The sequence below is a fragment of the Protopterus annectens genome, chromosome 7.part0 (genome assembly GCF_019279795.1).
Source record: "Protopterus annectens isolate FY-2018-M chromosome 7.part0, PAN1.0, whole genome shotgun sequence".
Taxonomy (NCBI): Eukaryota; Metazoa; Chordata; order Ceratodontiformes; family Protopteridae; genus Protopterus; species Protopterus annectens.
Window position 1 is genome coordinate 1,618,679,798 of NC_056739.1, and position 25,847 is coordinate 1,618,705,644.

The 25,847-nt window shown below is 42.4% G+C and overlaps 1 protein-coding gene across 3 annotated transcripts in view; it reads left to right on the top strand.

Moving 5' to 3' along the window:
* The window catches only part of NPRL2 (NPR2 like, GATOR1 complex subunit), a 1,906,629-nt gene that overhangs the window by 633,024 nt on the left and 1,247,758 nt on the right, over positions 1–25,847 (top strand). For all 3 annotated transcript variants that reach the window (XM_044078165.1, XM_044078164.1, XM_044078163.1), the window contains exon 7: positions 17,024–17,060. In XM_044078165.1, coding sequence (XP_043934100.1) covers positions 17,024–17,060 — 37 coding nt within the window. The remainder of the gene's footprint in view (positions 1–17,023; positions 17,061–25,847) is intronic.

Consider the following 25,847-nt stretch of genomic DNA (forward strand, 5'->3'; position numbering starts at 1 on the left):
AAAGCCAAGGATGATATTGATAGCACCAGACTGGCCTCGCCAGCACTGGTATCCCATTCTAAGGAATCTGATTCAGGAACCCCCATGGACTTTGCCTCAAGATGGTCAACGTCTGTTTCAACAGGGCAGACAGAGTCTGCATGGACAGCTCAGGACTCTAAATCTAACAGCATGGAGAATTTAATGTTACAGCAATCTATGCCTCTTTCAAAAGCTGTTATGGACGTCATTATTGAAGCCAGAAGTCCTACTACCAGAAAGACCTATTCTGACAAATGGAAGAGATTCTGTGCCTGGAATCGTACACGAAATCTCAATCCTATGATACCTAGTGTCCCACAAATTCTGCAATATTTAGCTGAATTACTGAACAGTGGCCTATCCTTTTCCTCCATCAAAATCCACGCTCCTGCCATTTCTGCCAACTATAACACTGACCCACCAGTTTTTTCGTATCCCCTGGTTAAGCAATTCCTCCGAGGAGCTAAGATTCTCAGGCCACCTCGTAGAGCTCCTACCCCTGCCTGGGACCTCAACTTTGTTTTGGAAAAACTAACCTTACCTCCCTTTGAGCCAGCTGGCTCAGCAGAGATTAAGTTTCTCTCTTGGAAGACTACCTTACTTCCAGCCATAACTTCTGCTAGGAGAATCTCTGAACTGCTGGCTCTCATGGCAGTGGAACCTTTCCTCATTTTCCACCAGGACAGAGTTTCTCTGAGAACCAATCCCTCCTTCCTGCCCAAAGTGGTTTCCAGTGTATCTCTGAACCAAAACTATTCACCTTCCCACCGTCTTTCCGAACCCTCAAAATAAGGGGGAAAGGCTTCTGCATTCTCTGGACATTCACAGACAATTACGCTGCTACTTGGACAGGACCAAGGCCAGCAGGAAATTGGACCAGCTTTTTGTCTCCTATGCTGAAGCATCTCTGGGAAAAGCCATTTCTAAGACAATATCCAAGTGGATAGGTCACTTCATTGCCTTCTGTTATACACATCATGGTAAGCCGGCCCCTGCCAACATTAGGCCTCACTCCACCAGGTCAGCAGCTACTTCCACTGCCTTCCTTAGAGGGGTGCCCACCAAGGATATTTTGGAGGCAGCTACCTGGAGTTCTGTGCATACCTTTCACCAAGCACTACCACCTTCCACTCTTTTCAAAGTCCAGAGCTGGTTTTGCATCTGCAGTCCTGCAGGGCCTCATCGCCAGCCCTAACGCAATCTAACCACCAACCTCCCTCACTTTGCTTTGGGACTCTACCCAAGAGTGATGACTGCAGCAGTGTAACACGATGAAAATAGTACAGTTTTGTACCTACCATAAATGGAGATGTTCGAGTGTTCACACTGCTGCAGTCCTAGTTTCCCTCCCTCCGTCCCCTTTGAATTTCTCTGTTGCCTATCACTGTTGTAAACCCCTCTTCTGCATGCAATATGGGCTTTGGGTGGTTATCTTTTTCCTGTATTTTGTGTTCTGCAGTTTTGGTATAACATGCCCTCACTTTTAGGGGCACCTGACATCTGGGGCAAGAAAAACTGAAGACCATGGCGTCGGCTGCCTCTGATATACCCCTGGAGCTCTGACATCAGGGAAAAAGCGACGACAGCCGACGCCTGACCCAGACTTTGGAATTCTGGCCGACTGCGGGACCGCCTGACAGCAGGAAAACCCAAGAGTGATGACTGCAGCAGTGTGAACACTCGAAAATCTACATTTATGGTAGGTACAAAACTGTACTTTCCATATGCCTAAAATTTCAGCAACATACCCTGGAACTCCTCAAACAAAAAAGTCTTCCTTTCCTGCTTGTGCAGAATCTAAAGAGTTACAAGAGTTAATTCATTCTGCAAGTCAAGTAACTAAACACACCTTGCACTGTGGTTTTGATGCCCTAGAAGCTTCTTGCAGGGCAGCAGTCACCGTTTCTGTCCCTAGAAGGCATGCATGACTTAAGGAACAGCCCTTGCCAGACCATGTTAAATCTAAATTGTTGGATGCCCCCTTGCACAAAAACAACTTATTTGGCACAAATGCAGAAGAGGTCTTAAAAAAAGATGGAAGAAAAAGCAAAATCTATGCAGACCAGATAGTTAAGGATTTCTTACAGGTCCAGCCACCCAGGTTCAGCTGGCATTGCCCCGTCAGGTCAGTTCAGCCCAGACCCCGTGGAAGCAGCCCCCTCAGACAGCAGCCACAGAGAATGCAGAGATCTAAACACTGGACTGCCTACAATTCAAAAACAGGGAGTTCTAAGTCACCCTCTTATGGAAAGAACTCACATTGACTCTCCTACCCCACCCCCTCCCTCTGCCCACCTTCACTTACCCCTAGGAGGAAAAGTCTCCTTTCACGAAAGCACGTGGGCTACCATTACTAACGACCACTGGGTTCTCAACATAGTGCCCCAGAGATACAAATTTTCTTTCCACACCCTTCCAACTCCAAAAGGGTTCCTAGATCTACCTCCAAACCAGTGGGCAGAGGTGCAAAAGCAAGACCTTTCCCTGCTCTTTATGAGGGCAATAGAGCACGTTCCTGCAGAACAGAAAGGCCAAGGTTTCTAGTCCAGACTCTTTGTGGTACCCAGAAAAGAGGACACCTGGCACCCCATCCTCAATCTATCCATTCTAAACACCTTCCTGGTGATACCAAAATTCAGAATGCTCACCCTCCAGCAGCTGCTACTCATGCTCTCCAAGGATGCTTGGCTAGCCACCCTAGACCTAAGCCCTACCTCCACATTCCTCTCGGAATCATGCAGGAAATATCTCCATTTCAGGGCAGGATCTCTGCACTTCCCTTTGGCTTATCTACTGCTCCCAGAGTTTTAGCAAAATGTCTGCCTCCAGCCATTGCCTTTTGCAGACAAAGGAATATCCAGATTTACCCATACTTAGACGACTGCCTAATTCAGGCAGACAGCCAGGAAAAGCTGCTCAAACACCTGGCCTTTGTAAAGTCCCTACTAACCTCCCTAGGGTACACAATCAATGAAAAGAAATCCAAACAGGTACCCACCCAAAGGATTATATTCCTGAGAGCAAGCCTGGACACAGTATCCATTCCTTACACCAGAAAAGCAAACTTTCCTGACAGCCTATTTCTCTCAACTAGCCACCAGACCCCAGTTATCTGCAAGGAAAATCCTGCAAGCTCTGCGGTTCATGGCATCTTGCATTCTACTCATTCCATATGCCAGACTGCATATGAGGAAACTTCAGTGGTACCTAAAAAGCTTTTGGTGTCAACACTGTCAAGACCTGGCGACTCTTATACCCATGATACCTTGCCTCAGAAAAGACTTTCTTTGGTGGGCAACAACATGCTCCCACAACAAGGGACTACCTTTCTCACCACCCCCAGCCACCCAGACCCTCACCACAGACACATCAGACTATGCTTGGGGTGCACACCTGGACGGCAGGTGCAAACAGGGCCAATGGAGCCCACAGTAAATCCATCTGCACATCAACCAAAAAGAGATGATAGCTGTCCAGCACGCCTTGACAGCTTTCAAGCCCCTTCTCTCCCCAGGGACTCTCCTGATCAAAACAGACAACACCACTGTGATGTGGTATATCAACAAGAAGGGAGGGACTCACTCTTACCCTCTATGTGGGCTGGCCATGACCATTTGACACACAGCCTCTGCCATGCATCTCCACCTGTTAGCACAATTTCTTACAGGATCTCAAAACTCTCTGGCAGACCACTTAAGCAGAAATCTTCTGGACCCACACAAGTGGCATCTCAAAAGAACTTCCACCCTAATAACTCAGAAATGGGGCACCCTGAAGGTCGACCTCTTTACCTCCCACACCAGCCATCAGCTCAGCAAGTTCTGCACCAGGGAGCATCACTTCATTGGTTGGAAAGTGGATGCCCTGTCCTTCCCCTGGGTAAATCTATTGGTCTATGCCTTTCCTCCACTACCTCTCATCCCCAGGGTACGGTACTGCTCAAAATAAAGGAGGAAAATCCAAGGACAATTCTTATTGTTCTAGACTGGCCACACCGGCACTGATACCCACTGCTTCGCAGTCTGTCCCCACTGCCACCATGGCATCTCACTCAGATTCCAACCGTCCTGATCCAGAGGGAAGAAAAAATCATGCTTCCCCAATTGCAGACCCTCAATTTGGCAGCTTGACTTACTCCCTAACCCCGATCAATCTGCCAACCTCAGTAACAGGTTCTAGAAGTTATACGTGAGGCCAGACACCCTAGCACTAGAAAGTCTTATACTGACAAATGGAAAAGGTTCTGTACCTGGATTCAGGCTAAGGGAGCCAATACGACACAGCCCTCCCTCCCTCCCTCTCATCCTGGATTATTTAGCTGACCTGGTACACAGTGGTCTCTCTTTCTGCTCTATTAAAATTCATGCCTCTGCTATCTCTGCTCATTTCCTCACTGAGCAGCCACTTTTCTCACACCCTCTGATCAAACAGCTCCTAAGAGGGGCTAGCAACTTGAGGCCACCCAGAAGAGCACCAACCCCAGCTTGGGACCTTAACTTTGTGTTGGAAAAGCTCACCCTGCCCCCCTTTGAACAAGCATCTTCAGTAGAGCTAAAATTTATCTCCTGGAAGACCGCTTTCCTGCTGGCCATCACCTCAGCTAGAAGGGTCTCCGAGCTGCAAGTACTCATGGCTGTGGAACCCTTTATCATCTTCCATGCTGACGGGGTATCCCTCAGGACTAAGCCATCCTTCATGCCCAAGGTGGTGTTCAGTGTGGCTCTCAACCAATCCATTCATTTGCCCACCTTTTTCCCTAACCCACAGAACAAGGGGGAAAGGATCCTACACTCTCTAGAGATGCACAGACAGCTCAGATTCTATCTAGACAGGACTAAAAAAGTGTGATCAATTGCTGGTTAACTTTGCTGCAGGGGCAGAGGGCAAAGCCATCTCTAAACAAACCATTTCCAAATGGATAGCACACTGCATCCATTTCTGCTACAAGCAACATGGATAGCCTCCCCCATGGGGATCAGGACTCACTCCACCAGAGCAGCCTCCACCTCTGCAGCTTTCCTCAGAGGAGTCCCCACCAGGGACATCCTGGAGGCTGCCACCTGGAAATCTGTTCACACTTTTACCAAACATTACCACCAGCCTATCTTCTCCAAATCCAGGGCAGGGTTTGCCTCTGCAGTCTTGCAGGGCATCCTAGCCAACCCCTAGTTTCTTTGACTTCCTCCACTCATTTCCTCAGCTTTGGGGTTCCACTCAAGTGTGATGACTGCAACAGTGAAGCACGAAGAACATAGTACAGGTGTGTACACTTACCATAAATGTAGATGTTCAAGTGTATTCACTGTTGCAGTCCTGGTTTCCCTCCCTCCACCCCCCCTTTTATTTCTTCCCTTTCCTTACAAGGTACACATTGGTATTTACTTTTCTACTGGTGGGGTTCTTCCATCAGAACCTAGCTCCTACTTGGGGGCTCCTGACAGGTTAGGGCAAGAAAAACTGATGTAATGGTGTTGGTTGCCTTACTTTATACTACTAATGACCTGACATCAGTCCTGAAGCAACAGCAACCGACGCAGAAATACTAAGCCTCTGGTATTCGGGCTGGCCGAGGGTTACCCTGGCAGGGATAACACAAATGTGATGACTGCAACAGTGAATACACTCGAACATCTACATTTATGGTAAGTGTACACAACTGTACTTTTCTCTGTGCCTTCCCTCCTCTTCCTCTATTTTCAAGATTCCTGCAGAAGATTCAGCTCGACTCCCCAAAAATCTAGTTTGTGACTCCCTTTTGGCCAAGACAGCTCTGGTTCCCCTTCTTAATGCATCTGGCCAAGGGCAATCACTACAAGTTACCTCACCAGTTGGACGTCCTCACGCAGAACAAGGGGTCACTCATCCATCCTCATTTGTCCACTCTTCAGCTGACACTGTGAGTGTTAGAGTTTGATCCCTTTTAGGCACCTCTTTTCTGAGGATGTGCTCAGGGTTTTACAGGAAACCAGAAAACCTGAAATCAGAAAGTCTTGTATGTCCAAATAGAAAAGATTTTCGGTCTGGTGCCATGCTTATAGCTAGGAGCATTTCTCAATGAGGATCTCCCTGGTCCTCTCCTATTTGTGTGAGTTGCTGCAGTCCAGCTTGGCCTATTCTGTAAAGGGCCATTTGTCAGCTGTTTCTGCCTGTCTGCCCTTGAATTCTCCTTTGGCTTCTTGTTTTGAGGTCAAACAGTTTCTTAAAGGTGTCCTGCATCTTAGGCCCCCAAGGAAGCCTATTCCTCCTCCTCCTTGGGACCCAGGTTCCATTTTAGCCTGCATTTTCAGTTTCTGTGAAGCACTGTACCTGGAAGTCTACCTTGTTGCTTGCTCTTACTTCTGCTTGGAGGGCTTTAGGCCTTAAGGCCATTCCTCCTTTTTTTTTTTTTTGTTTTTTTTTTTTTCGCAGAAACAGCTTATCTCTTCAGACTAATCCTTTTATGCCCAAAGTTGTTAGTGAGTTATCCTTAAGTCAAGCAATACAACTCCCTCTCTTTTTTCCTCTCCACAGTGTGCTAGTGAGAGGCTTCTGCATACCTTGGATTTGCACAGACAGCTCAGGTATTATTTGGGTAAATCTAAGACCATTCATAAGTAGGATCATATTTTTATTTTTCATCTTGGGACTTTGGGTTTAGCTGTTTCCAAGCAAACCATTTCCTCTTAGATATCGGAGTCCATTTTCTCTTGTTACTCATTTCATGGAAACTGTGTGTCTACTTCAGTTTGAGCTCATTTCTGTAGGTCTGTTGCTTCTTCTGGTGCTTTCTTCAAGGGTTTGGATACCAATTCCATCCGTGAAACTGCTACTTGTTCCTCAAGCATACTTTTTACTAAGCATTATAAATTGGATATGGCTTCTATTACCAGAGCAAGGTATTTTTAGGACTGTCCTGCATACGTTTGTTGACAGCTCTTCCCAGCCTTCCACTTCCTACTCTTTTTCTTGAGCTTTTGTACTCTCCATAAGGTTAAGAATGCTGCAACAGTGATATACAAGGACATAGTATAGTTTTGTAAAATCTTGCCATAACGATAGATGTCCTTCTGTTCATTGTTGCAGTATTTAGTCTGTCCCTCTATCCCTCTTTTTCTTTTGGGTTTTAATTTAGTTACTCTCCTGGCTGATGGTCCCCCATTTCCTTCTGCCTTTTCTTCATTTGGATGTGCATAGCGTCCTTTTTGTCCTATGGAGACTGTTCTCTACTGGGACAATTCAGTTCTGGGTAACTGTGTCTGTACATCACCTTTGTGCCGTACGTCCTGTACTGGGAGTATATGTATGACTTATGGTGCATACAAGATCTAAAGGCTTTGGTATATAGGCCACACATTGGAGCCTCCTTGGCAGGGGATCCTTAAGGTTAAGAATACTAAAACAGTGAAGAGAAGGACATGTACTGCTATGGTAAGGTTTTACACATATGTAGTTTGTATTTGTATGCGTTTTATTGTACCAATCTGTAAATGTTTGCCTTTGATTTTACATTGTAGATAAGAGACTGTTATACCTCTCAACATTTTATCATAGGAAAACTGGGCAAAGCCAAAAAAATGTTGGGACAAACACCCAAAAACTGGGACAGATTTTAAATATTGCTCTTATAGAATAGTTGCTAACGTAGCACATTTTGTGTTAGCATACATTTTCTGAAGGATATAAAGTCTGTAACTCAAATGTCTGTCATTATTTAGTAACTTTAATCCCCACTGGTTTGTCGGAAAACTTTACATTTAATGAGGAAATGATCAAAAATATGAAGCAAAAATCCGAACATTCAGTGAAAGTCTGGATAGATGAGTTATATGCTCTGTGTATGCTATTTTTCTTGTATGCCTCTGTGTCTGAGTCATGGCTGAAAAAGGTCTTTGTACCAGCTCACCTACCTGGTTATTAAGTAGTAGATAAAATAAATAACCATGCTACTTTTACAAATATCTGAAACTTAGCTCTGCAATCCATATGGAGGCACAAAGCAAAGCATCTTAAAACCAAGCAAATTTCCCTCTTAGATAAACTCAAAACACTTTGGGCACAAGATCAGTCTATACACGCATTACAAATCCACTGACAACATATCCTCTAAACTAATCTAGAGTAATCAAGGACTAGACAGCTGTTCTGATTTGGTCAGAGAGTTTAGCCACCCATCCCAAACCAACAGAATCCCCACACCCCTCTCCCAGAATCCCCTCCATTCATTCAGAAAATGTCTGACATAAACAAATCAGTAGCCTGCTTGAAAACATGCCCCACAGACACCTCCCCCTTCTGGCTGTGACCGCATTTTCCCCTGGTTTATCTACCACTGCAGGGAATTTGTAACACAGACTCTCCATCATATATTTAACTTGCGCCCGTCACAAATATAATTTGAAACATCTGGAAAACAGGTTTAATTACTCCCTCCCAAAACAATCTAAACTTCAAGATACCTCATACTTTCATTTACCCACTCTGAACAAAGAAGCTACAGTCACCATTACCATCTCCTTATCTTAGAACACAGAGATTCTGGACAAGTTGTAATATAAATTTAGTACTTTATTGCCTAAAGGAAGACATTATTCTCAACATAGACAAAGGTAATTTAACAGGAGCAATATCTGTTGACCCTCAAAACCATCTCATCTAATCAACCACCAACTCCTCCTCCTCCTCTGTCTTTAGAACATTGGCATTTCACATCCATCACTTGGTTCCAAGACGTCTTGTCATATGGATTCTTCACAGTTAAATTTGTTGTTTCCTTCTGTCAGCCAGTATCTCTTTCAGTGCGACCACCCCAAAGTTCTGTCCTAGACCCTCCATTTTCAGTAATAAACCATCTTGTGACCTTCCAGCTCTACAACTCAACCTCTGCACTGATGATAGCGTAATCTTTAGATCCAGCCATGACCTCTCTGAAACACCACTGCAAAAAGACCTTAACTCCTTCAGTTCCTGGCTTATTAATGACAAACTAACCCTTAACCCAACAAAAACAACAAAAGCATGCTATTTGGCACCACCAAAAAACTTTAAAAAATCACCAAAGTCACTCTGTCGCTACCCTTTGTTGCACAAAAATAGAAACAACCAACTCCTTCAAATATCTCGGCTTGTGGCTACACCAGTCACTATTGTTCCATGCCCTTATTGAGAAATCAAGGGCAAAAGTTAACTTGCTTCTCTTCTAGACTAGGAATATCTCACTCTGCCTGTTCAACCCAGCTAGATAACTGTATGCAAAGAAGTCCCTTTGGCCAACTCGGGTACGGACTTCCCATAATTGCTATGGCCTCTAAGAAAAACTCCTCCACACTACCGACTATTGAAAACAAAATCTGTCCTTTCATTACTGTCTCACCACCTCATGAGTACCACTGCCACACATTCAAACAGAATGGCTCAGATTTCAGTGTACAGTAGACCAGCTACTGTGCTCTCTCATCTTAAAACGTCTCCAGTCTAACTCCTTCCTACACTAGCTTCTAAACAGCTTCATACCAAACACACAAACTACAACCTCAGACTCCACTCTGAAACAATCCCACACTCCCGACCCCACAAAGCAGGTTATGCTGCATTGGGTCTGTTTACTAATCAAATGGTACATTTGCCAAATGGCTTTTCATCAACACACACAAAACACCACCAGGTATGTGAATCCTGTTCATGTGGGGGGCTGTGCCCCTCCACAACCCCCCACTAATTAAATATACCAACTTCGAGATTGCATTTTAGTGGGGAAAGGGCAAATATCATAATTTGCCCAGAGAAACAAAACAGGACTTAGTACTTACTAAGATCGCATTATGGTAGGGATAAGTAAATTTGTCCTTTCTCCACTGTAGTGCAGTCTCAGAGTTGGTATATATAATTAACGGGGGTGGGTACAGCCTCCCACATGAGCAGGGTCCAGTGAGCGGTCCTCCAGTACGTACCTGGTGGTGTTATGTCTGTGCGGCTGACTGTGACAGTTCAATGAGATAATTTTCATTGAAATTACTGTTCGTTGAAACGCATGATCAGTGGTGCATTTTCTTTGACTAGCCATTTGACTAACGTACTATTTGATGAGTAATCATAGACCCCACTACAACAACCATTCTTTCTTCGCCTTTGCTTATAAATTATTGGAATCCCTCTATCCACCTATAGGAGCTATAATCCCCCTTCACCATCTTCAGAGTTGAACTTAAAAAAAAAAATAGTCTTCACAGCGTATTAAATTGTACTTGCCACAACACACCTAAGGACTTTACAACAATTCGCCTTACTTTCTCTCAACTACTAAGACATTTTAACTCTACCTCTCTCACTCTTACTTGCCCTAACTCTGATTACTCCACAGCATTTCCACCATGAAATGGACCTGACATATAATCATGTAAAATATACATTTTCTCATAATTGTTACATCTGTTAATTGCTACTGTACAGTTTATTATATATTGTTGCTTTCTGTTCAGTTTTTATCTACGGCTTACTTTTTTAACTTTTCTTTGTGAATTATTTTTCCTGGCATTACCTGCAAATTCTCACCTGTGAACCACTGTTCTACCCCAGTAAACAAATTTAAAATAATGTAATATAAAATAAATTAATAAACAAATTCCTCTTTGAAGTTTTTGACCTGGAAATTGCCTTGTTAATAGCTTTAACATCAGCTGAAAGAGTTTTTGAGGTAAAGACACTGTTGTGTATTCTGTCCTTTTTGGTCCTTCATTAGGATAGAGTAAGTCTTTTAACCAGTCCTTTTTTATATCTAAAGTGGTTTCTGAATTCACTCAGCTACCTGCTTTCTTTCCAAACTTCCAAACAATGGGGAAATAATTCTCCATTCCTTAGATACTTGTAGACAACTCAAGCTTTATTTAGAAAAGATAAAAGACCTGAGAAAATCTGATCAGTTGACTTTGAGCTCCTAAAGGTGGCTAACTTCACGGCACTCATGTCAATGGAAAATAAATGCATGACTGCAGAATCATACACCAATGCACTGTACAAACACGTACATAAATGCATGAAACTAGCCATACCCAACAGAACCAAGATGCTCTCCTCCAAAAAAAGGAAGCCAATATGATGGTCTCCTGTCATTAATAAACTCTACAACAGAAAGAAGAAACTGTTGTAGAAAAAGGTGAAGTACCAAGAATGGAAAAACTTCCTATCTCCTCACTCAACCTCTATCCCAGGAAGGCAGAACGTGAGGAAACAGTAAACACAACCACAAAGCGTTCTATAGTTATATCAAAAATCTCCATGGCAATACCCAGGTTTGCTCTGAGTTACTGCACATTGGTACCGCCTATACTGAACCAACAGATATTGCCAACATACTGACCGACAGATTCAATGCCAGCTTTACACCCCCCCCCCCCCAAAGGACCAATCACAATACCGGAAGAATGCCAGGCACCCAGCATTACTGCAGTACAGGTTAAAGCTGTATTGTCCAAGAATGCAGCTTCCATGGGACCCGACAATATCCCTGGATGTGTTCTACATGAACTACAAAGTGAATTGGCACCACATCTGTGTGTCATGTTCAATCACAGCCTCACCTCAGCCTTTGTCCCTACTGAATGGCGCACTGCTACAGTCATCCCTCTCCATAAAGGGGGAGCGACTAAAATCCCTGGGAATTATTGCCCCATTAGTCTGACGACTCTGATGTAGCTTTAGGGTCCATGGCAGCAGCAATCAACCTCTCGCACCCTTAGCTCGCTTGCACATGAGGGTCCTCCAGTGGACTTTGCAGGTCCAGTGGTCCATCCTTCAGCACCTGTTGGACTCACCGATCCCCCTCAGAGTTTGCAGAGATTCCCTCATATGGTGGCTCCAATCTCTGGAACTTTGGGAAGGATGACCATTTATAATGCCTCAGCCCTAAGCCACGGTAACCATGGACGCTTCTCACCTTGGGAGGGGGGGCATTGCATGGGCAGAACTGTCCAAGGTATGTGGATGCAGATAGAGACCGTTCTGCATATCAGTCTCCTGAAGATGAGAGCGGTGCTTCTAGCTTTGCAAGCTCTTCATGCCTTTCTCCCTCCAGGGACTATTGCAGTTCAGACAGACAACATGTCAGTGGTCTGGTACATCAACAAACGGGGGACCAGGTCTTACCCTCTTTGCCGAGAAGCCATGAGAGTTTGGGATTGGGCAATATCCACCAACCATTTTCTGCTAGCAACGCACATTCCGGGTCGGTCCAACATTCTAGCGGACAAGCTGAGTCGAACTATCCTCTCGCCTTACGAGTGGTCTCTGAACCCCTTAGTAGCGAAACAGATCTTTCGCAAGTGGGGTCAGCCTTGCTGCGATCTCTTCACATCTCCTTCAAATGCAAAGTGCAGCGTGTTTTTCGCTCTAATTCCTCCCCTGGGGGAAAGCCCCAGAGGCTCTCTAGTTCATGTTTGGCCATCCGGTCTTCTTTATGCTTATCCTCCTCTTCCATTGATGACAAAATTCTTACAGAAAGCTCATCAGTTGGGAAACAAGATTATCCTCATAGCCCCATTCTGGCCTCATCAAACCTGGTTTCCGTACCTACGGTCTCATCTTATAGCTCCTCTTTGGATCTTAGGTCCCATCCCGAATCTGATATCTCATCCTTCGGGATTGAAACCCCCAAATCTGGTCAACCTCAAGCTCTCAGCTTGGTTGATCCAGTTCCATTAATTGCTAGGACTCCCAGCATCTCGTCTGCAGTTAAATCCATCCGGGAAGTGGTGCATAAGCCTTCTACCAGGAAGGTTTACAATAGCAAATGGAAGCGTTTTTCCATTTGGGCCTCCCATAGGAATTTGGATCCTTTCACTGCTCCCTTTCCAGCAGTGCTTGATTTCCTATCTCATATTTTTCAGCAAGGGTCCAGCTCTTCTACTGTAAAGGTTCAAATGGCTGCCATATCTCATTTCCTCATTGGAGACGATCTCAATCCCCTAGCTTCCACTAAGATTTGTAAGACCTTCCTGAAAGGCACTTTTCTCTTGAGACTTACTATTAGAAACTCTGTTCCCCCATGGGACCTGACCTTGGTCCTTCAGGCTCTGACTGGACCCCCCTTTGAACCTGCAGCTTCAGTTGATTTGAAATTCTTATGTTGGAAAACTGCCTTCTTAATAGCTATCACCTCAGCTAGAAGGGTGTCTGAGCTCCAGGCCCTCTGTACTAAGACCCCCGTATCTTGTTTTCCATAAGGACAGAGTCTCTCTCAGGACTAATCCATCCTTTTTACCTAAAGTGGCTTCCGAGGCAAACATCAATCGGTCCATTAATCTACCAGTTTTTTTCCCTAACTATCAGAATAAAGGGGAATATAAACTTCATTTGTTAGATGTTCATAGACAGTTACATTTTTACCTGCACAGAACAGTTGCCTTCCGGAAGTGTGAGCAGCTCTTTGTTTCCTTTGCAAAACCCTTCTTAGGTAAGCCAGTGTCGAAGGTGACTCTAGCCAGATGGATTTCTAACTGCATTTTGCTTACATACAAGATATCTGACCTGCCTTAGCCTTTAGGGGTTCATGCTCACTCTACCCATTCTATGGCTACTTCTGCTGCGTTCTGGTCAAGAGTTCCCTTGGATGACATTTGTTCTGCGGCTACTTGGGCTTCCTCGCATACCTTTATCTCTCATTATAAGTTGGATTTGATATCCAGAGGAAGGGCAGCTTTTGGCTCTGCAGTGCTCCGGAATATCCTTCCTTGAGGACCTCCCAAGTTTTTTGGTAGCTGGGGATTCTGTCCCACAGGTTGCTGATCAAATGAAGTTAACTACTTCAGATAAAGAAGTTATGTACTCACCATAACGTTCCATCTGAGTAGGTAACTTCATTTGTCAGCAACCGACCCTCCCTCCTTCCCCCTAACCTGGTTCTTTGGTTACCTGGACCCTAGGATGGTTTCAGCCTGTTTCTTAAACCTTAGGTTAGGATTTCTTTTTTTCAGGTTGTTTTGTCTTTGTGAAATTGTATAATTGGGCAAATGCGATCTGAGGATTGGAAGGAGGTAGCAGGGTATTATGGGTAAGGGGAGGAGCTTGGAGCTCTGATCTCTAGCTTGGAAAGCTGCCGGCTCGCATCCAGTTCGGATCCGATACCCACAGTTTGCTGACAAATGAAGTTACCTACTCAGATGGAACGTTATGGTGAGTACATAACTTCTTTATTCCTACTAATTACCACATTGATGGGAGCCCACTGAATACTGAAGGCATTATAAGATATCTGGGGACACAGGTTGACAGCAACCTTCTCCTTCGACCACCACATTACCACTGTGGTCAGAAAGTCCTTCTACATGGCACATCTCATTACCAAGGGTTTTGCATCCAGGAAGAAAGAGGTCAACATCTCTCTCTACTCTTCCCTCATTAGGCCAATCATTGAGTATAATGCCCCATTCGGCATGTACCTCACTAGACACATGCAGCAACTGGAAAGGCCACAGAAGTACCTCATGAAGAGGGTCCTAGGCCTTAAACACACGTCGTACATGGACAGACTCAAAAATCTCCAGCTATTCTCTGTCTCATATCGTCCACTTAGAGGCGATCTCTGCTTGACTTACAAAGCCAAGTGTGATCCAGCTCTGTTAGAAATGCTACATGTAAAGAAATCCCAATCCCTGCGCACCACACACTCCAGATACTTCATTCTCATTACCACAAATATGCTGGTTTATAAAGAAGATCCTTTAATGAATTAATATGATTAATTTCTATTTGATCCTTTAATGAATTAATATGATTAATTTCTATTTGCTATGGATTTCACTTACAAAAAAATTCCTAACACTGAATGTGTGACAGACTCTTTCAATGTGGAACTTTGAGAAACATGAACTTTTTAAGACCACAAATGAGATACGTTCCTTATAATGAGGCACACTTGAGAGGTATTCCCAGAGACTGCCCTTTGTATGGAATAGACTTCCCATACATCTCAAGCAGAGCACCTCACTCGCCCTCTTCAAGAGAAATCTTGATGAGTGGGAGGGAAATAGAAAGTTCACCCCTGGGATCTCTACAGTGGGTCTACTTGATAGAGGCACTGGGAACTAATGTCAGGCGGCACAATGCCAGGGTACTTCTTTTGGCTAGGCTTGTAAGGGCTCTAGGGCCATTAGCGTAGTACACACCTATGAACTTATGATAACATAACTAGGATAGAATGAAGAAGGGTAGCTCCCCTGTGCAGAAAGTATTAGGGTTGCCGTCGCTCTTCTGTGCATACCATCATTTAGAAATAATAGTCAGTATTGCATGAGCACTATAATACTCAGTGTGTAGCATCTACTGCTTGCTACATATTCTTGTTTGCCCTTCACATCCAAGTAGAAGAGCTGTTTTTGAGGGGCATCAGATTGGGGACAATTGGCAGTAGTCAAAAAAACTATAGTTTCATCTCTGATCAGTTTGTGTCATTTGCTGGTAAGAAACTAGTATTTTCAGTTTCTAAACTATTTCCAGATGGATCTGTAATGCAGCCATGGAAAACAGCTCCCAGGGACAGTTAAAGTCCATTCAATCAGAGTACTAGCTACTTCAGGGAATTTATCCAAGGGGTCAAATCTAAAACTGTTTTTAAAGCAGCCACTTAATCCTCTGTTCATACAGTTACTAAACATCACAAACTGGATGTTCAGTGTAGGCTTTCCTTCATGACATCTTAAATTTGGAGGGAGTACTCCCTTCCTCCTCTCAATTTGACCAAACTTTGTGAGTCATCCCAGATGTTAAGAATATTTCAACAGTGATCTAATGAAGTGCATAGGACAGTTGTGGTACCTGCCTTAATGGTAAATCTTCAAATACAGTTTTTATAATATATATTGCAGTACCAATACCCCTTCCATCCCATGTAGGGGTACCCTCTTCAAGTTTTTCCTTTCATCTGGTGTGGGGTATACCCTAATTTCTTTCCTTCCAACTAAAAATCTTACTGTATTATCTAAGTTCACCCTCCTGTTAATGTTAATACATCAGAGTTGACACACTTCTTTACAAAGTCCACTGTTATTAATATCAGGCCAAGAAAGCTCTGCATGTGGTACTAACAAATGTACCTCTACACACTGGCATGTATCTAGGGCAGGCATATGCCTCACAGGGGAAGGATCCTAAGCTTTGAAAAGCTGGCTGAATGGATAGGATTTTTGCAGAGAAAGTCACATGTATTAACAGTATTGCAACAATGATCTATTCAAACATTTGCCATTATGGTAAGTTACCTACACATTTGCACTATCTTCTTCATGTTAAATGTTTAGAGAGATTCTGGAAGCTGTCATGATCATCTCCCACTTCTCCCTCCTTTCCAGTTTTCTACTGACAATTATAAATATGTACTTATGAGTATTTACACTTGCTGGGTTTAAGTTTTAGTTTAGGTTTTTGAAATAATATCTGTAGATGTCATTAAATCAAATTAGCTTCATACAGGCTTATGCAACAGTAGTGCTAGACGAATGCTGCCTCTTTATTGCAGCAACAGTGCTAGACAAATGCCTTTTGCCAGAGTTGCACACGTATTGCTAGAAACAGCAGGATGAACTACAATTAGTAAGAAACCCATATGCCATACTGCTTTGAGTTTCACTGTCCTAAGTGTGCACTGTTATGTTGAGTACCTTGTATAGCTTTTCTCTTTTAATTAATAGCACAGTACATAACAACATTTCTAGATATGTGCACTTTTTAAATCTTCCCTTTCACTGTAGTTACATTTTGAAAGAAGGAATTGTTTCAAAAATGTCAACTTATGATATTTTGGTAAGTGTTTCAGTATAGCAAGGTTTCCCAACTTGATATTTGTATGCAGAAAGACCCTTGTTCTAGTTTGAATGCTGTGAGAATGATGCATTTAAAAATAATAATATAGTCACTTATTTGAGCAATTATCTGATTTACTTTAACAGTTTGACTATTAAATGCTCTGCCAGAAGCACAGTATAACAATATGGAATTATCTAGACTGTCATTTCTAATATTTTCTTTTGCTTTGCAGATACTATGGAGTTGTAACACTGGTATCTATATTTCAGGTAAAATGAAAATAATTTTTGTATATATATCCTAGTAACATTTTCTGTGCCTTCCTATACCTCTCTGTTTTCAGCTACAAAATGTTAATGGTTATCTTGACCTTGGTTTCCATCACCATCTACTGTCTTGGTACAGTCAGTCAACCAATCAAATAATCTTAAGTCCTATTCAGGGCTGATTGGACTAATCTGGGAAATGCCCTGCAAAATGGCTACCCATCCAGCTAGATACCATTTTTTTTCTCCTAAAGGTGTGTTATGCTTAGTATCTGAGGGGTACATTCTCTCCTTTGCATACATCCACAGTATGACATTTTCATTCTTTAATGTTGCATGATTGCATACTTGCACACCGAGTCTGCAACAGTTATCAGCTGAGCAGCAGCTTTTCCCTCCCATGGGAAAAAGAATCTGCTGTGAGCCACTTCATTCCCTTCCCTGATGAAATGCTAGTCACTCACCATCTCCTGCAGCACAATCAGATGTGGTTATAAGAATAGAAGTGAATTGATATGGAAACAATCTTGCCAACAGTTGTGATGGCTGTATTATCTATTTCAGTTAAACTGCTAAGAATAAGAGAAGTATTGTAATTTGTTGAGAGGGTCATATTGGTGAGCACAACCCCAACCCCAAAAAGTAGGTGAAAAAGTATTCTCAAAAATCTACAGCATAAGCAATTATTTAAACTGGGGGGAAAGATCCCCCTCAAATTAGGTATCTGATGGTTCTCCTCCCTATACTAAAAGGAGTGTTTCCATCCCAAGGGGATGTTCTCACCCACACTACCATTCCATTAAAGGTAAAAAGAGCCGAGGGGTGGGAGGAGAGGTGTTTAAATAAGCCACTGCATTCCTTTATACACCTAATGTCACTCAAATGCATAGCTAGTCTTTCTTTGGAGGTACAAGAGGTTTGTCCAGCATGGGATGCTTCACTCACTGCCATGTTAATGACCCAATCTGAAATGCGTGTTATGCAATGTGAATTAGTATGTGTTAGTCGTATTTACCAATGTAAAACATTTGTCTCAAAATATGTGCAAAATAGCCGCAGTTGCCACAAGGGGAACACCCATATAATGGTTCAACTGAAGACATCTAAGTTTGCTTGTGTATTTGTAGAGTTTTATGCTTGAGAGCTTTTGCCCTAAAGTTTGTCCCTTGTGATAACTAAATATGCAAAATTTCCTTAAAAACTGTCTTAGTTTGGTGCATTTTGTGTTGGACAAACCTCTTGTACATTCAAACAAAGTTTGGCTTTCCATGTTTGTCAGGAACATGCCTTTGTGATGCAAACATTCTCTTTTTGATTGGAAGGAGAAGAAATGGATAATTCGGGTCTCCCTTCATAGGTCTCAACCTCTTAAGAGGTCAGTGTGGAAACCCTATTTTCACACTGCACAAAAACACAATTTCCACAGTTCCAAGCTGTAGTGGTCTTTCAAGCACAGTCAGTAAGTTGAAGTATATATTAACCAAGAGTTAACACTGTCGTCATGTTATTCTTTTTCTTTTGGCTGTTCCCATTAGGGTTTGCCACAGCAGATCATCCATTTCCATTTTTTTCCTGTCCTCTACATCTTGCTCTGCCACACCAACCACCTGCATGTCCTCTCTTACCACATCCATAAACCTTATCTTAGGCCTTCCTCTTTTTCTCTTACCTGGCAGCATCCCTCCTCAGCACATGTCCAAACCAACACATTCTCACCTCTCTGGCTTTGTCTCCAAACCATCCAGCCTGAGCTGTAATATACTCATTTCTAATCCTCTCCGTTCTTGTCACACCCAATGCAACTCTTTAACATCTTTAGCTCTGCCACTTCCAGCTCTGACTCCTGTCTTTTGACCAGTGCCACCATCTCCAACCCATAAAACATAGCTGGTCTCACTTCCATCTTGTAGACCTTCCCTTTCACTCTTACTGGTACCCGTCTGTCACAAATCACTCCTGACACTCTTTTCCACCCACTCCATACTGCCTGTACTCTCTTCTTCACCTCTCTTCCACACTCACCATTCCTCGGAACTGTTGATTAAACTCATCCACCTTCGCCAATTCTACTCCCTGCACCCTCGCCCTTCCTCTGTCCTCCCTCTCATTCACACACATGTATTCTGTCTTAATCCTGCTGAACTTCATTCCTTTCCTTTCTAGAGAGTATCTCCACGTCTCCAGGGTCTTCTCAACTTGTTCCCTACTCTCACTACAAATCACAATGTCATCCGCAAATATCATAGTTCATGGGGACTCCTTTCTGATCTCGTCTGTCAACCTGTCCACCACCATTGCAGATCAGAAAGGGCTCAGAGCTAATCCTTGAACTAATCCTACCTTCACCTTAAATGCATTTTTCACTCCCACTGCAAATCTCACCGCTGTCACACTGCCCTTGTACATATCCTATACTCCTCTTCCACTGCCAAATTCCTTATACAGTACCACAACTCCTCCCTAGGTACCCTGTCATATGCTTTCTCTAAGTCCACAAAGATACAATTTAACTCCTTCTGACCTTCTCTATACTTCTCCGTCAGCAACCTCAGAGCAAACATCACATCTTTAGTGCTCTTTCCTGGCATGAAACCATACTGCTGCTCACTAATCATCACCTCCCTTCTTAACCTAGCTTCCACTACTCTTTCCCATAACTTTGTGCTGTGGCTTATCAATTTTCTCCCTCTGTAGTTACTACAGCTCTGCACATTACCATTATTCTTAAAAATCGGTACCAATACACTTCTTCTGGACTCCTCAGGCATTTTTTCACCTTCCAATGTTTTGTTAAACAATCTGGTTACAAACCCAACTGCCATCTCTCCTAAACACCTACATGATTCCACAGGTATGTCATCTGGAACAACAGCCTTTCCATTTTTCATCCTCTTCTTAGCCCTTTACTTCCTCCTTGCTAATCCATTGCACTTTCTGATTCACTATCCCTACATCATCCAACTTTCTCTCTCTGTCATTCTCTTCATTCATCAGCCCCTCAAAGTACTCTTTCCATCTGCTCAACACACTCTCCTCACTTGTGAGCATGTTTTCCTCGTTATCCTTTATCACCCTAACCTGCTGCACATCTTTCCCAGCTCAGTCCCTCTATCTAACCATTCTGTACAGGTCCTTTTCTCTCTCCTTAGTGTCCAACCTTTCATACAACTCTTCATACGCCTTATCCTAAGCCTTCGCCACATCTCTCTTCACCATATGCCTCATCTCCTTGTACTCCTGTCTACTTCATCTCTCTGACAATCCCACTTCTTCTTCTTCGCCAGCCTCTTCATCTGTATACTGTCCTTTATTTCCTCATTCCACCACCAGGTGTCATTGTCCTGCTTCCGCTCTCCAAATGTCACATCAGTCACCTTTCTAGCTGTCTCCCTTCCCACCTTTGCTGTGGCTGCCCAGCTGTGTGGTAACTCTTCACTGCCACCCAGTGCCTGTCTTAACTCTTCCCTGAACTCCTCCTTAGAATTATCCTTTTTCAACTTCCACCATTTGATCCTTGGCACTGACCTCACTCTTTTCCTCCTCTTCTTGATTGCCAGTGTCATCGTGCAGACCACCATCCTATGCTGCCTAACTACGTCTTCCCCTGTCACCATTTTGCAGTCTCTAATCTCCTTCTGTCTGGCCCTCCTGCATAGATGTAATCCACCTTTGTGCAAATTCCTCCACTCTTGTACATCACTCTATGCTCCTCCCTCTTCTTAAAATACTTATTCAGCATAGCCATGTCCATCCTTTTTGCAAAATCCACTATCATGTGACCTTCTGCATTCCTCTCCTTAACACTATATCTACCCATCGCCTCCACATCCCCTCTGTTCCCTTCAGCAACATGCCCATTGAAATCTGCTCCAATTACCACTCTCTCATCTTTGGGTACACTCTCCATGATTTCATCCAACTCACTCCAAAACTTTTCTTTTTCATCTATCACACGCCCAACTTATGGAGCATATGCACTAACAACATTCATCATCACACATCTTCATAAACATCACTCTATCTGACACTCTTTTCACCTCCAAAACACTCTTGACATACTGTCCTTCAGGATATCCCCTACCCCATTTGTCCTCCCATCCACACTATGGTAGAACAATTTGAACCAGCCTGCAATAGACCTGGCTTTACTCCTCTTCCATCTGGTCTCCTGCGCGCACAATGTGTCAACCTTCTTCTTTCCATCATATTAGCTAGCTCTCTGCCTTTACCAGTCATACTGCCAACATTCAAAGTTCGTACCCTCACTTCCACACTCCTAACCTTCCTGCTGTCCTCATGCCTCCGGGCATGCCTCTCCACCCTCTTCTTCTCCTTGGCCAGCAGTAGCCCAATTTCCACCAGCACCCTGTTGGCTAGCAGTGCTGGAGGCACTCATTGTTAACCCAGACCTTGACTGATTGAGTATGGAAATCTGTATTGTTGACCGCATATTTGATCTGGCAAAAATTTGCACTGGATGCCCTTCCTGATGTAACCTTCCCCATTTATCTGGACTTGGGACCGGCACAAAGAAATACATTGGCTTGTGCATCCCCCTGTGGCTAGGTTTACAGTTTAACACTGTACACATGTAAAATTCTTGTATAAAAAACAGTATGGGTTAACCGAAGTAAACAATTTCTTTTTTAATCAGAAAAACACTACCATAATTAAGTATACAATCAATGACAAATCATGCACTTACAATCAGAAAGCAAAAGCAGCAGTTCTGCATAAGACTGAGCTCTCATAACATATGCACTTTTTCCACTGAGCAATTACATTTCATATGATTTATTAAACAATACCTCTCAAGTGTACTTCGTTATAAGGAATATTCCTCATTTTGAGTCTGAAAATGTTTGTGTTCCTTGAAGTTACCAATTAAGAGTCAGTCACACAAACAGATATTCACAGTAAATACTGAGTCATATTAATGCATAAAAATACTTGTAAGTATAAAGCAACTCATTTTTGCCATCCAGTGAAAACCATGTTGGCTATTAGTAAGCTGTTCTACCCTCCTACAGACAGTGGGGAAGGGGTGGTCGAGCTGCAGCCCTGTTAACATAAAGCACTTAAGTTCCCAGAATCCCCCAGCCAAATGCAAAGCAGAGAATTCTGCTATCCTCCTCAAAAAAAAAAAAAAAAAAAAACAATAAGCTATAATACACAAAAGACTTAACTGATTTTCATGGTAAATAATACTGAGTCATGTTACTCAGCAAAATAACTCAACATGTTTTATTATGTGAGCTCCTAATTTAAGTTATTAGTAAACTGTTCTGCCTTCTTACAGACAATGCAAACATTAGAAAAAAAGCTAAATAAAAATACCACAAAGACCACTGATGTCAGCAATTTATAAATTGCTTACATCAGTGTTTTTTGTGGTATTTTTATTTTCCTATTCTGCTTTGGTTGTATTTTATATTTTAAAAAAGCTGCTAGAATTTCCCTACCCCTGTAAAAAAAAAAAACGCTAAACTGTCAGACGTTGCCTACCCCCCCCCCCCCACCAAATATACAGCAGAGAACTCTTCCATCCTATAGAACACAAACTGTAAAAATATACAAGTTTGCCTATTCTTTCCCCACTGTACCAGCAAAACCTGGACTAAAAATTAGGCGCTTACCTGCAGCCAAAGATATGCTTCCTCATAGAAAAAAATCAGATCATTTTGTGAGTACTGGTTTGCGCAGTGTACTGTGGTCCACTCTCCACCAGTCTTCTGTTCTGTTCAATGATCCTGACATTCTTGCTTGAAGTTGAACTGCTGCAGTCCCCAAAATTTTGCCAGATGCCAAAGTAATCCATTCATGCCAGGAACCACTGGAATCCTAATACTGCTGCTCTCTTAAAGAAAAAAAACACTGTTGCCTTAAATCTACAAAGAAAAGTAAAATGCTCCCCATAATACTCTTTTTAAAGACATCAAAGCAGCATGAAAACTGTAGCCTGGAAGTTGCTTGTTGATTGTTTTATTTTTCTGCTTCTCCTGGTTGGCTTGCTTTGCATCAGTAGTCGACCTATGATTGTCTCATATTATCTGTATGCCAGTTAGCTATTTTTGCTGTATATGAGCCAATCAGAATGTGCAAAGTGGAGACAACACTCTTAATACAGAACTGCGGAACTTTGTGAACACTGTGTCTTTAAGTGCAGTGCTTTCCACATAATCAAGAGCACTTGGAAAATGTCCCCCAACCCCCAGTTTAAATGATTGCTAATTATATGGACTTTTGATTTACTACTGTTTCACTTAGTTCTGAGCAGACACCCGGATTCATGAAGGTCGGCGCAAGGCCGGCGTAAGTCTTGCGCCGGCTGTGCGGTGCTGATATGGCGCTGTAGCACCATATGCATATTACTGAAGGCTCGCTGCCACTACATCCACATGCATAGGACTCGTGCACTAGTGCATGGGGCGTACCCGTGTTGCACGAGGAGGCGTGTCAATGTCGGCAGGCGATGAGCAACCGAAACTTGTTAATATTATGCTCTGCCTGCAATAGTAATCCCACCTATCAGTGTCCGTGGATAATGAAACGGAGGAAAGTATGTAAGACAGCGCCAGGGAACACAAATTTAAGAAGAATTCAGAAATGTACGCCAGACAATATAGAGGCGACATCCGTGGGACTAATGAAACCGACAGTGGTGTGTCCTTAATATACCCTATTGTACGTAGTGATACCCAGTGAAAGTGAAGTGCAAGTATGTCAGCGCGCCGCCAATACACACCCCTACCCAATTGCTAGGGTCAGCTGCACTCCCACATTGGTAGTGATAGTACACAGCTGGTCAGTTGTGGCCATAGTAAAACCAGTACAAGTGTAAAGTACCCTGCGACCGTATAACATAAATCTGTCCTACATCGCATAATCACATACAACAAATGTCCGTATTGAACATAACATATAACAAGAAATATAATAAACAAGTAAATGAAACGGACGGAGCATATAAACTGTCTCAAAACTAAGCCAACATGTATGCATAGAATAAAAGCAGCGCCCGTGGTACAGTATGTACATACGTGTTCTGTCATACAATTGGAGACCGTCTGTAACATATGCCATCACAGCCACATGAAAAGGAGGTAACACTAACAATATCCATAGTATGTCAGGAAACACCGGACATATGCGGTCCACGCCGTTCATGTCCATATGTGTCAATGTTGAATAGGAATTACCTGGGTGTACATAACATGTCATGAAAAAAAAGTGTGTGTGCGTACCCATATGCGTGTTGTTCAGCATGTCTACATTGAAAATACCACAGTAGTCCCCACAACCATACAGGTACCGGACATATGCAGTTATGAAATGGGTTTCCTTGACCGTGCCATGGGACAGCAACCAAAGAAGTGATGGATGGGAGTGTGTGTAATATGTGTGTGGGTGTATGCATACTGGAATAATAAACCACAAATCCACGGAAAGAGGAGCAAGAACGTAGGGTCGTTGCAAAGCTTTCAATCTCATATAATGATGGACACACAATTACATCAAGCGCTTTCTCTTGGCTCAGTACCAAGCTTTATCAAGATAAAATGTACAAATGAATTGAATCCATTTATATAAGGTTATCAATTAAGTTATATGACTTAAAACACAATTAAGTCTTAAAGCTACAATTGCTTTGAAGATAATACTGTCATACAAACAAGTCCAAACTTTAAAACAAATTTGAAAATATGTTGGCTTTCACATTGTAACCCGACTGTGTTAAAATATAGTTATAATAACCATTAATGGTACAGTGTGTAATATTTAAAAACTGTAAAAACTTTTAAAAAGCATATTCAAGAACTGCAATGAAATGCTGACTACAAAAAATCTATTCACAGAACTATCAGTTTGCTTTTATATTAAACCTTGCAAATATCTAAAATATGAAAAAATTAAAAAAATGTTTGTTGACAAATGCTTGCATCAAGGTGTATGATGCAAGCATTTGTCAACAAAAAAAATATTGAAACAGAGAAGTCAGAGCAACAGTGGATCCTTAGGTTAGGCGCCCACAGGGGTAGAGGCTTAAATGAAACTGTTTCTTTGAAGCCTGTGCTAAAAAATAGAATACTTAAACATTGATCATTTATCTATCTTTACATCTTTGTTATGTACATGTTTTTTGCATTTTATAGTAAGAATATACTCTGTATTTATTTAGATTATTTATTTAGACTATTCAGACCTTTAATTGTAGTTGATAAGGAATGTTTTAATGGATTAATTGATTTGAACATTAATTGAATAATGATTCCAATTAAGTGTATTTAAGGTGACTGAATTCAATGCATTTTACACTGTCTGAAGAAGCGGAGTGTTACATCCGCGAAAGCGCTCACATTTTAATAAATTTGTTGTTTTATTTGGTCGTTGGATTATATTCCTTACATTCAAGTGCCTGGTATTTGGTGATTGACTGACTTGCTTCTTGTCTGCTGTCTTCGAACTGGGTATTTTCTTTGATATCAGGAATAATTGTCTCTCAACTTTTTCTTTTTTGTCATATATATATATATATATATATATATATATATATATATATATATATATATATATACATAGAGACACACATACAACAGTAATTCATATATAAACAAGACACATATATACATATGTCCTCGTAGATATAACACATGGACATAAATAGGTAACATTATAGCTATCATGGATACACATACAGACATGCAATAAAGGTATATACACCGCTACTTTCAAAACCATACTTTGTAAAGTAACAGTGTGCCAGATCTGAAAGTTCTACTCTTTAAACAT